Source organism: Anarrhichthys ocellatus, unplaced genomic scaffold, assembly GCF_004355925.1.
Source record: "Anarrhichthys ocellatus isolate YVR2014 unplaced genomic scaffold, GSC_Weel_1.0 scaffold167, whole genome shotgun sequence".
NCBI classification, from domain to species: Eukaryota; Metazoa; Chordata; class Actinopteri; order Perciformes; family Anarhichadidae; genus Anarrhichthys; species Anarrhichthys ocellatus.
Genome location: NW_022280197.1, coordinates 127,354 through 140,896, shown reverse-complemented (window position 1 = coordinate 140,896; position 13,543 = coordinate 127,354). Strand labels below are relative to the sequence as shown.

Below are 13,543 nucleotides of genomic sequence, written 5' to 3'. Positions count from 1 at the left end.
CGCAGGCTGTTCCTGCGGTGTATGAATGTGTATGAATGGTTAGTTAGAGTCCTGATGGGCAGGTGGCACTGTCAGGTGGCACTGCCATCAGTGTATAAATATATGTGAATGGGTGAATGATGACATATAGTGTTAAAGTTTTGAGTGGTCGGAAGACGCTGTACAAGTACAGTCCATTTACCATTTATAACGCAGTGTGTATATTGCACTGCAACATATATGGAGAAGGCTGTGGGATATGGTTGAAACTTTTGGGAATAGCTAATTAAGTAAACCTTGAGTCTTGAATATTCAACACAGTATATTGGTTCCCAAAGGTCAAGATTTCATGTCCACGCTCAACATGAGTGTTATGTATGAGCCATGATAACAGAAGTCGTATTGAATTCATGGATGACAAAGTGCACAGTCTTTGTTTTGTGCAGAAATGTTTTCTAGTTCAGCTAAACTAAGTTACTGAAATGAGTGTAAACCTTTTCAAGGTAGAACATCAAGTCTACCACAAGTCTATGCCAGCTGTATTTACGAGTTGGATTATGAACATATAAAGCTTATTATCATCTTGTAAAATATGAAGAATTGTTGTGGGTTAAATCTCCAATGTCTATACAATTTATCATAGCAGCATAAAAATGCCATCATACCACCATCCATGTTTTCAAAAGTCTTTACCTGCCGATTCCAATTTTCTAATTAAGAACTAGAATTGACAGCAAGGCTCCAGACAAACTATTTTCACCAATATTCCAAAAAATAATTTCAACTGTCTTGTAGTCAGTGAAAACCGTCAAAGGTTACCAATGTTATACTTTTACTTTGTTTTTGTCATCGACCGGGATTATTTGCATAAAACACACTAATGAATAGGAAATAAATGATTGTATTTTTATTTAAATGGTTGCTCTGATAGAAAAAAAAATCTTGCCATTAGTTTATAAGCTGCTTAGATTTGGTGAAGTTAAACAGCTCATAATTCATCCCTATTCTCTATTCATATTGCTGTGGAGACCTCTCCTTCAAACAACTGGATTCATTCAAGTTCCTCACCAGAAAAACCTACATTTTACAAGATGACATTTGAACACATGATAGCGTTGTAATTTACCTATGTCCAATGCCGAGTTTACTAAGTAGAGCTTGAATGCACCATAATGCAAGTTAGCAAAACCTCTGTTAACGTTAGCTGTTAGCTATGTTAGCAGGACTGCTAAGGAGAGACAGTACGCAGAGTCCTGTCTCTCAGAGTCTGTTCCTGTTCAGTCAGGAGTACCACACAAATCCCTGTGAATGCCTGTGATTTTTACTTGAGTCCCGGTAAGCCTGTGCATTATAATGGCGCTGTAAAGTATATGCACTTAGCACCCACCACCACCACCCACGTGTACCACACCATCACTGACACCACCTATAGCCCTAAACATTATTCCTGAATCGTGCCCTGTCTACAAGTGGTTTGGAGTATTTCAGTACCTACTAGGGACAGTGTGTAAAACTTGGGATTGTCTTTGGTCATCCGGAAGAATTAACTAGTATTTGGGCTGTTGTTTTTGTTTTTGAGTCCAGAATCATTCATTTAGCTCGTGTAAAAACTGCTTTCATAGTAAGCAGAGTAGACTGGGCGGAATCAGTTGAAAGTATCATGAAGTTATTGTGCAAGTAATTTGCTGCAGTAACTCAAAAAGTTACTATTAAAATGCTCTTTAAGTACTTGACGTTACTCCCCACCACTGCTGAACACTGTAAATCTCCAGTCGGAAAAGCAAATAGAACAGGTTGCCACCACTTCACACACACAAGTGTGTTTACTCCGGACAGGAGACAGTAATAGTGACATTATTGCTTGGGTTTGTCGTCATTTCTCCAGAGTCATCCTGGAAGCTGCAGCAGCAACACTCTAAATCTAGATATCTTATGAGCTTCTCCACTAAAGCATAGAGACAAATGGAGTGGCTAAAAGCTTCACACTTACTGTAAAGATACCTGCGTGTGTGTGTTAGAATTAGCCTGCAGCATTCATGGGAAAGCCCATGAGGATTCCACATGGAAAGAAATGCTATTTGAAGAGAGTAATAACCCACTCATAGTCATTAGACTCCATGCCGCTGCTTTCCAACCTTCCAGTTGTGGATCAGAGGTAGACCTGGTCATCTTCCAATCAAAAGATCGGGAGTTTGATCCCACGTAAAATAAAACCCCATCTTTTTAGTCTGGCTTTTATGTAGCATTTTGTAGTATTATTATTTACAATTGATATATTACCATTTTTATATCTATTTTGTGTTATCAACGTTTATGTTGATCATTATGAATTATTTCGTTCTATTTCATTGTATTAACATTTTACTACTTTTAACGTCCTAAGTTCAATCGCTTGTAATGTGACAACTGGAGGCCGACTTGAACCCAAAAGCACAACAACACATAAACTCAAGTTCAGGTAGAAGAGGTTTACTTCAATATTGAGATCAAAGCAAAGGGTCAAACCAGTTAATCAGTCTGTGTAACAAACAAATCCAAAGGGGCAGGCAAAAGGAATCCAAAAGAAGAATACAGAAATGAAAGCTGGAAAACTAGGAGAAAAACACTAGACAATCTGGCCGAGAGTGAAAGCAACTGAACCGGTATAAATATGAGCGACGCATGAGGGATGCAGGTGAGTCTGGGTGGGGGAATTTAGGTGAAGGGAATGAGGTAACCTGGAGGGAGGGACTGGACCTGAAATGACAGACTTGTATGGGTCATAGCTGCTTGCAGTGATTGACTGTGAGCAAAACCATAGAGATAAGGGTGCGTACAGTACAGACAGTCCCTTACTCTCTCCAAGCCATGTCTGGATAATGAGAAATGAAGCAGAGTTAAATACCCAGAAAGTAATTGCTCCGTTTGTCTCTTCCTCCACCAGGGTTGATCTACACTACGGATATGTTGGACCGCGAGACCAAGGACTCTTATTGGTTAACAGTGTATGCCAGCGACCACGGTGTTGTTCCCCAGTTTGCGACTATTGAGGTGTTCGTCCAGGTGGAGGATGTTAATGATAACGCCCCGCTGACCTCAGAGCCACTGTACCGGCCCTCAGTCCCCGAGAACTCTCCACGGGATGTTTCTGTGATCCAGATCCAGGCCCAGGACCCTGATGCCTCACCCCCTGCAGCCGCTGACAGGCTCAACTACCGCATCCTCAGTGGAAATCCACAGAACTTCTTCACTGTCAACACCCGCACTGGTGAGTAATAGTGTGTATGTCTGTGTGGGTGAAAGGCAATGTCGAGGTTGAGTAGAATGTTGACAAACGGCTGAAGATTATGAATTGTCCTCCTTTTAGATTGAGTGTCGGGTCAAAGTAGCTAACATAGGAGATGGTAGTTTCAGTCTAAGTGACTGTGTGGCTATGTTGACAAAAACATATTTCAGGTTCAATTCTCTGGCCTGTTCAGATGAGTTTTATTCACTGCGAAGTGGAGTCAGAAGTTCACAACAAAATTGTCGAATTCTCTCACTAACCAGAGAAGCACTAATATCTAACAAGGAAGGGAAAGGGACATTGAAAGTCAGCACCCAAGTTATGTATTCTTTGTCAGTCCCATGGGGTGCGTTGGCTCTGAGAGAGAGCTGTGAGTAGCCATGTTGGTTGTTCACATTCATTCATAATGATAATTTTGGGAAGTGTCTTTGGAGGGGAGGCCTGAAGGGACAGACTGTCAGTGATAAAGACATGGAGACTTTCTCTCTCTACATGTTGGAGCTAGTGCTGCTATCTACTTTCATTGGAAAAGAGTTGGCAACACTGAACTGGGTTTTTTGGTTGGATACTTTTTAAAATCTAGCATTTCTTGCTAATTTCTCAATATTACTGTTAGGGCTAGACCTTTTCAGGGGAGACCCAGATGGGACTTTCGCTGCTGCAAACCTTCGGCAGCGAAGTCGCACCAAAAATGAACTGGATCCTGTTAACAATCAAAAAGTATTTAATAAACAAGAGAAGCTATAACAGTTGCAAACTGAATTACTCTATCGATATCAATATGTCCCCAGGGCAGAGTTCTCACAAGGCCCACTAAATAACACAGCCCAGCTGGTCACCCAGAGTGGTAACGGCGCGAACTGTGGCAAAACCCTCTGGAACTAAGCCTATATTTAAAAGTCTCTGTCGGAAAGTTTAAATGTTCAGTATCAGCCTCTGTGATTGGCCGAAATTCAATAGCCCCTCCTGGCTTCGGGCAGTTATCATCTCAGTGTTTGACCTGCTGGTCAGTTGTCCATCCCTCTGTTCTCTGCTGCACCTCTGTAAAGCCTCACTCAAAATGATCTCTTTCTGACCCTCAAAACTATTCATATAGTGTTTTAATACCTTTAGTGACTATACTTCTATGGTTTAATACATTCAATGAGTAAAATACTGTAACATATAATATCCTCTATAAGTAAGAATATTGTAAACATATAATTAATTCCATAAGTAAACATATTTGTGACTCTTAACATATGTTGACATTCTTATTATTGTGACACTTCTACTCACCACTTGGGGTGTTATTAAATCCTACTAATAATGTTTTTAATACTGAAATCCTTCACATTACCAACCCTGTCTTTAAATCAGAATACATACATAAAGAATACGTACATCAATGACAAATAGTTTCTCTCAACACAGAGGTTACAGGAATAAAGAAGACAATATAAAAGAATACAGTGAATAAATCTAAGAGATATAAAATGTGTACAGTGAATAAAACTAAGAGATATAAAATGTATACAGTGAATAAAACTAAGATATAAAATGTGTACAGTGAATAAAACTAAGCGATATAAAATGTATACAGTGAATAAAACTAAGAGATGTAAAAAAATACAGTGAATAAAACTAAGAGATATAAAAAGTTATTTTACTGTAAGGTATAACTTTGATCAGGCTGTTTTCTCTGATCCAGTGCAATGACACAAAATATGAGTTGACAACTTTTGTGCCAATGATGAAGACGAGGTTTAAAGTACACTAAGTAAACTAAGATGAAATTCAACATTATAAAAGAATCTAGATACGGTTTTGATGCAAATTCTTTGACCCTATTTACACTTTGTCATCTCATGCGTCTTGTATGGATGACCTGATCTTAAAAAAGCCCAAGAGTAAATTATTGAAACCGTCAAACCACCTCCGGAGGAGTTTTGAGACAACTTCTAGCCAGATGTTGAAAAGGTGTCCCTTCAAGAGTGTTTTCACACCTGCCTTTTTTAATTCAGTTGAATCAAACACAGGACTGTTTGGTGCTGGTCGTTTGGAGAGGTCGCTCTTGGGTGCGGACCAAATACGGGAATGAGACCTTGTTGCAAACCAACATCCTCATCGTTTGTGGTCCCTCCATTGTTATTTCTGTAACAGAAGTCTGCACTTCTTTTACTCTTTGTTTATTTCCCAAAGTTTTTCAGCATGTAAATTCTTACTCACACATCATCAATTGTGGTCCGCTTGTTAATGTTGCCGTTTAACCCTAACGCAATCCAAACTCAAGGCAATATGCAACATTGTAACAAATTGGTCACTGGTTCGGACCAGAGCAAACAAACTAAGACACGTAGTCTTTGCAAAGTGTAACTGTCAGTGAGCAGTCTGGAATTTCTCACTGTCTGATATAATTGTAATGAAACCACTAAAGAGCAGGAGCTCTTCTTCGACAAACCGACCTTAAGTGTGTTAGTGAGGTGTTGTTCCACCAAGAACCTCCAGAACTGCCTCAGGGCTGCTTGTCATTGATTCTCTGTGAGTGTGGAACTCTGAAAGGATGAGCATTATTCTTTCAAAAGAAATTCCCTCATTTGGTGTTTTAATGATGGTAGTGGAGACGGATCTGAAGACTAACTGAAACCTACCTAAACTGGATTCTCCACACATGTTTTCAGTGTTTTCACCAACACACACACTGTATAGTTATAGCAGTCAGAGGGGAGCACAACATATTGTACATGCAGTTATATAAATGTAAATATATATTTAAGCACATTTCTGTTTTTATAACTTAAATCCTTTTAATTTAGGGTTAACAAACCCACATTACTCTATCAAAGATCAAACTATTAAAGAAAATATCAAAGACAAATATCAAACACAAGTTATTACAATAACTTTGTTCAATGTTTAAAATCCTTTCAAGGGTGCGTTTGCACAATCCCACGTGAAGTATTTCATCTGTTGTAAAGACACGTTTAAAGTAGTCTTCAATGTACTCACAATACATTTACATTTCAAATGTAGGGTAACCAGCCAAAGAGCTGCTTCTATGACTGTGTGTTTAAGTATCTCATCATTTTGACTTTCTATCTCATAATTTCGACTATGGGGATATTTTTATTATCAAGTCTAACTTCAATTATTATTATTATTATTATTATTATTTTTTATTTTTTTTAAATTTTGCTGGCGGATTCGCGGGCCACATAAAATGACGTGGCGGGCCGGATTTGGCCCGCGGGCCGGGAGTTTGAGACCCCTGCTATAAGCCATTTTGTTGTTTTGTTTTTTGTACAACCTCCCACCACATGGGGGCGTAGTGCCGGTGTGAATCAGGGCATAGGTATTATAATCAGTGGGGTCATTGGACACAGGTGGTTGCTAATAAGCAGAAGCAAACAGTTTTTGACCGTGCGACATTGAACAAATATAAATGTTATGATTTTTGGTCTATGTAAAGAAAATGGATTACAGCAGAGAAAGTGGTTGGCCTCTGTTTATGTAGAAAATAAATGCCTATGTTGGAAGCTGGACTTCGTTATTTGTGGTACGCATCAGAACAAACATTTCAGCAACCGTGGTGACCTTTTTTTTATTGGGAAGCAACGGTCACTACAGTTATTATTGTATTATTTAGTTGCTGCTAGTGGTGTAACGGGTCACGGATCGATCCGTGACCCGTACGGATCACCCCTCATATTTTTTTTTACAGTTTAATCATCATAGTGTGAAGTAAAGTTTTACTGCCGCTCACACTTTTTCAGGTAATACTTTTCTAAATATCGAGTTGCAGGGAAAGATATAAAGCAGTAGTGTGTTCATGAATGAGCAGGTTAAAAGCATTTGACAGTGAAAGTCATGGCGAGCGGAGGGAGTTCAGAAGCCCCCGGTGTCATTTAAGTCACGTTTGGCTTTCCTGTTACTAATAATGTTGGGATAAGGGTGGTGGACAGAACCGTTACGGTATGTCGGCATTGTTCAACGAGAAAGACACACGACATCGGGCATGTCCACACATATGTAGTGCCACCACCCCAGTCTGTCAATGACGGGGGCCAAGGCACAACAACAACAACAACAACAACTTATCACCGCGGCATTTGAGAAACGGTTTGTGGCAGAATCAGACCGGGTTAAAGCTATTACAATATCTATTGAGGTCTTTATTGCTGCAGACATGAGACCATTCTCCGTTGTGGAAAACAAAGCATTTCAAAATACGCTACGAAATCCCCTCACGCACCCACTTCAGTGTGAAGATCGTTCCAGGCCTCTATGAAAAGTAAGACTGACCGCTCACCTCATCACGCCGGAGTGGGAGATTTAAAGTCCGGTGCTGCAGACACGCCCCCTCTGTGAGAGTCACATAGCCACAAATCTGGCGCTACCCTTTGCCCACACAATATAGATATTCTCATCTTTTTGAAAATAAATATAAATATTGTGGTTTTCATGTAAGACTATAGTCCAAAGTTATTTGCTTTAAGTGTTCTTGAAGTTATTTTATTAATAAATGGAAAGCAAAGTTATATTTGTCCACCCCCCCCCTTTTCTTTGCTGATCCGAAAAATGATCCGATCTGTGACTCAAAAACCGCGGTACGGTCCGAACCGTGAGGTTTGTGATCCGTTGCACCCCTAGTTGCTGCAAATAATTTGCCATTGTTGAGCTTCTGATCCTGCAATATAGTGGCTGGCTAAGTAATTAAATACTCTTCCATGCCAGAACTGGGCCTGGACAAAATTCTAACCCAGATGAAAAGCCTAGTATGAGTGGTGGTCAAAAGAAATAAAAAACGGTGAGCTCGAGGCTATACAGTGAAAGTTATCTTTCGTTTGGATTTACCTTCACCGGGGATCAGTATGTTTGCTGTATTATGCTGCAATGTGTCATTTTGTAACTTTTTTGGTTAGTAAAAAATGTACCGCGGCTCAGAAAAGGCTGAAAAACACCGGGCTAGACAGTTCGCTCACCTTTAACATGGACATAAACTTACCGCTTTCCAAAGTTAGATCAGCAATAGTTTTTTTGTACCATAACAAAACCTCCTTTACCCACTCTGCAAAGACCAAAGACCAAACCATACCACCATCTGCTTCGTCACTGGTGTCCTTTCAACACTCATCACTGCAACTCATCTGTACTCTTTAGTCAACTGGCCATCACTTCATATCCGCAGATTAATCCACTGGTATCAGTTCATCTATAAAACTATGATTGGTAAAAAACCCCACTCTCAGTAACAGTAACCGCAATTTACGCTCTAGCAATTTCAACAATATGGTCATTCCAAAAGTCAGGACACAACAAGCAACTAATGGAGCCTGAGCCAGGGATCAAACTGCCGATCCTCTGATTGAAGGACGGCCCTGCTATCCACTTCGCCACAGTCGCCCCTGTTTGTAATGACTTGCCTCCTGTTGCTGCTTTTTTGGCCAGGTCGTCATTGTATATGAGAACCGGTTCTCAATTGACTTATCTGGTTAAATAAAACGTAAAAAAATATATATATATACTACTGAGTAGAAACAGAAATGAACACAATGATACTCTATCACTACGTTTATGCCAGACTGCCAAACTGTTGAAATCCTGTGAGGACACAAATTCTAGTATATTCCTGTACCAAATCAGACATGGACATTTATCAATAAGTCTTTCTCTCTAACTTACACTGCGAGATAAAAAGGGAAAGATACGGAGGGATAAAAAAAATGCTATTTGGATGAGAAGATGTACAGAGAGAGACCTCAGAGCTGTTGTTCTACACTAAAACCTGAAGATTAGGACTATAAAATAATATCTACATCCCAGCAGTACATTGCCTAGTATAGTTTTTATTATTATCCCTCTCATTTGCGCATGTGATGTTAACAGTCCTGAAGACCATCAACAGTTCCAGTTTTCTGATGTTTCCTCATTACTGGCATTCAGTTGGGTGATAACACCACAGAACATGCATCTAATTGGAGGGACTTGGAAATAATAGCATCTCTATCGTGTGAGTGGAATGAAGAGGGACTGAAGAGAAGGAGTAGAAGGCGGATGGATGCTGGGAGAAACAACTGCAACAAGGTCTGGGAACATTAACTTATACATCCCCTCTGCCCGCTGCCTCACACAGTTTGTTCTGCACAAACGTCGTGGGGTGGAGAGAGAGCAGATATAATTGGCTATTGCTATTTTTATCTTTTCTTTAGTCAAGATCTCTTTGCTTAGAATTTGCAACTATTCCACCCATTCATCTAAAGCAACTACTCGTCTCTCTCTCTCGTTATGATTTATTAATAAGTTATCATAATCAATCAATCACTGAATCTAGCTTCACTTCCTTTCTGAGCTGGTTGAAGAAGAAAGAGCTCAGAGTGCCAGGACTCTCAATCTGTGGTAGAGCAAAGAACTGTGGGATGGCAGAATTTCCTGATTTCCCAAACGATGGTCTTGTGCTGGGAGACAGGGAAGGAACCTTCATCAACAACTAAGATTACTGGAATTCCTGAATGGAACATTTACATATATTCTACATTCTGGGAAATAAAGGTGCTAAGTAGAATTATATAGGGTTTTCGACTTCCCCATAGGAGAACCCCTTTAGTTCCTGTTCAAACCTTTCATAAAGGTTCCACCTGGATCTCTCCAACATAAAGGGTGTAGGGGGAGGGAAGCTTAATCTTACAAACAACCTTGAAAAACCCTTTCTTCATAAAAGGGTTCTTCAGAAGCAGGTGGATCTGGGCAGAACCTCAGCTCTTCCTGAAGCCTTCACACTTCTATACAAGGTGAATCCCCAAAATCCCCGACATTCCGCTGTACAAGGTAATGACCTTGTACAGCGGAAATTGGTTGGTGTGAATTGAGCCAGTTGGGCCATCGCTTTGTGTCATTGACCTTTATAATCCTCTGCTGTCAACCCGCCTCCTCTTTCTGTGTATGTTTACTTTGTAAGTAAATTGTCGGTATTGCGGAAGCCTTAAGCCTTAAGCCTAATTCTTCACACAGGCTTCAGTAATCCTATCTATATGGTAATCAACACACACACACACACATGTTGACTGATGTGTTCCATTGTGTGAGATTTGTCTTCCCATATATTTCAGCCACATAGTGCAACATTAAATGACTAAAAATGTTTGCCGGGTTAGCTGCATGCACTACATGATCAGAGCTGATAGAGAGTCTTCATAGATGTACTTAGGTATTAGACATTTTAACAAACAGACCTGAGATCTGCAGTAATACAACGGGAGCTTACTCGACCCAATTAAACCCACATTAATATAATATGGACCCGTTAGTAGATGTTAGGAGATGCTTATAGTTCCCATAACTTCTTCATTATTATGATGAATTGTGTTTTATGATGTTGATGCATGTCATGAGAAAGTGGGGCATCAGTGTTAAGTGTAAACCAATGAGCTATTACTCATGAGGCAGTTTGAGAGCATGGGCTTTGTTTGTGATGGTCTATTGGTTACTGCCCATTACAGCAGAAGGTCGCCTTTAGAAAGCTTTAAAAGGACTTTTTAGAGACAAATGAAGGTGACAAATCATTTTCTAATAATCTTTCCAGGGAACTCCCGAAATTTTGATCTTGAGGTTTTCAGAGGGTCCTAAGGCTACATCCACACTACTATGTTTTTGTTTTAAAACAGATATCTTTTGCTACGTGTTGCTGACCTTGTTATCTAAATTAGCAGCTGTTGAGCAGTTAAATTCTGCATCTTATTATTCTACTACTGGCTTAATGCCCAGGAGGAAAACGTATTATTTGAAAGCTTTGTGAGCAGCACTTCCAGCGGCTTTATCAGCCCTAAAAAATTTAAATTAAAAGGCAAATTACAGTAGGACAAAGTGTTCGAGCAGTAGTTTAGACTTCATCCACTGGCCCAGTCGGAGCTTCTGTTTTCCAACAGTTTACTTAGAGTTCAGGATTAGTTTACTCTGATTTTACTGTTCTCTCTATGTGTTTTACTTCCAAAGTGTTAACATAGATAAACAGCCAGCCAAACTCCTTTTCAAGAGCCAGGAATGCGAGCGTGCTTGCTCCTTTATTGACTACATACAGATTAAATCAGGTTGACAACGTTGAATCGGAGTGAAACTAGAAAAGAAAATACAAAATATCTTAATTGACTGCAATATGAATAACGGATAAACATAAGCAGCCTTATTTACCTTTACATTTACATTTACCTTGAAAGCCTCTTTTTGGATAGACTTGAGTATAACCAGCTTCGCTTTTGTCAACTCTTCTTGAGTACGTGGTGTGGCAAACCAGGGGGGAAAGCCGAGCCAACACAGCACAGGAGGCGGATCCCCAAGCTCAGGTTGGGGGAGGTGATAGAGGGAGTATACTATCTGGTGCAGGTGCTGCAGCCACTAGGCACATGGCAGTGGTCACACCTGCAGCCCATGAGCTAATTGGAAGGAGCATATATTCCCAGGGCTGTGAAGCAGGAGCGGCAGACAGACTGGGCAGAGGATACAAGGATCCCCTGAACCTCTGGAGAGGAGCTTCAGCAGACCGGAGGTAATTAAGCGGACTCACCTCTCTCCTCTGCCCTGCCCAAACAGGACGGAGGAATCATCTCACGCTGGGTGTAGACCGAAGGCCAAAGACCCCGACCGGGAGGAATCTTTTGTTGAGTTTGACCCTATCCCGCTTTACCCTACCCTGTTTATTAAAGGACACTTTTTGTTACATGGCTACTGTCTCTGAGTCACCTGTTTTATCGCTGAATCTTGCCTCCACGTCCCCCGGGTTGCCACAGTGGTTTGTTGCACTGATGCCATCTTTTGCATGCGTCTGTCAAGTCTGACTTGTGTGAACGAGTTTGATGGATCAAGAAGGAAACTGCTGTCAGCAAAGAGTCCCAAGTGGAGAAGTGTCGGAACTTTTCTGTAGTAAGTTTACCTTCACTTATGTGAGTAGCAAGGGTGGTCAGTTGAGGTCTCACATCTACATCTGTTTCAGGATTCACCAGCTCAATAGACTCATCTGTATCAGGCGGAAGTGGTTTGTGAAGGAAGTCTGGTCCTGTAAATCAGAATCAGAACCGTTTATTGCCATGGTATGTTGAACATACAAGGAATTTAACATGACGGGAGGTGCAAACAATCAGTGCAAGTAGAAACATATTAAAATTGACAGATATAAAGTGAAATATAAAGATGAAATATAAAGTGAAATATAAGATAAAGTGCACAAACGAACAGATAACGGTACTATAAACAAGAGAGATGTAAGTATAGTGTAAAGGTGTGTAGTGTAATAGAAGGGATGCAGGGGAGTGACCGGTAGGAATTTGTCCTGGGGATGACAGAGTCAGTAGGGGTCCCTGGCTCTGTTAATGAGCCCGACTGCGGATGGAAAGAAGCTGTTTATGTGGCGTGAAGTCTTGGTCCTGATGGACCTCAGTCTCCTGCCAGATGGGAGGGGCATGAACAGTTTTTGTCCAGGGTGAGAGTGATCGGCTACAATCTTTCTTGCTCGCTTCAGGGTCCTTGAAGCGAACAAGTCCTGGAGGGATGGCAGATTGCAGCTAATCACCCTCTTGGCAGAGCGAATGATGCGCTGCAGCCTGCCCTTTTCCTTGGCAGTGGTTGCAGTGTACCAGACTGTGATGGAGGAGCAGAGGATGGACTCAATGATGGCTGTGTAAAAGTGCACCATCATTGTCTTTGGCAGGTTGAATTTCTTCAGCTGCCTCACGAAGTACATCCTCTGCTGAGCCTTCTTTGTGATGGAGCTGATGTTCAGCTCCCACTTGAGGTCCTGGGATATGATGGAGCCCAGGAAGCGGAAGGACTCCACCGCGTCAACGGGGGAGTCACACAGGGTGATAGGGGCTGGTGGAGCTGCATTCTTCCGGAAATCCACAACCATCTCCACTGTCTTTAGAGTGTTGAGCTCTAAGTTGTTCAGACCGCACCAGGTCACCAGATGGTCAGTCTCCCACCTGTAGGCGGACTCATCCCCACCAGAGATGAGTCCAATGAGGGTGGTGTCATCCGCGAACTTCAGGAGCTTGACGGACTGGTGACTGGAGGTGTAGCTGTTGGTGTACAGGGAGAAGAGCAGAGGGGAAAGAACGCAGCCTTGGGGGGAACCGGTGCTGATGGTCCTGGAGGCAGAGACATGTTTTCCCAGCTTGACGTGCTGCTTCCTGTCAGACAGGAAGTCTGTGATCCACTTGCAGGTGGAGTCGGGCACGTGCAGCTGGGAGAGCTTGTCATGCAGCAAAGATGGGATGATGGTGTTGAAGGCAGAGCTGAAGTCCACCAACAGGATCCTGGCGTAGGTTCCTGGGG

General features: G+C 41.4%; 1 protein-coding gene across 2 annotated transcripts in view; it reads left to right on the top strand.

The window, feature by feature from the left end:
* The window catches only part of fat3a (FAT atypical cadherin 3a), a 188,136-nt gene that overhangs the window by 118,330 nt on the left and 56,263 nt on the right, over nucleotides 1–13,543 (top strand). For both annotated transcript variants that reach the window (XM_031878215.1, XM_031878214.1), the window contains exon 3: nucleotides 2,903–3,226. In XM_031878215.1, coding sequence (XP_031734075.1) covers nucleotides 2,903–3,226 — 324 coding nt within the window. The remainder of the gene's footprint in view (nucleotides 1–2,902; nucleotides 3,227–13,543) is intronic.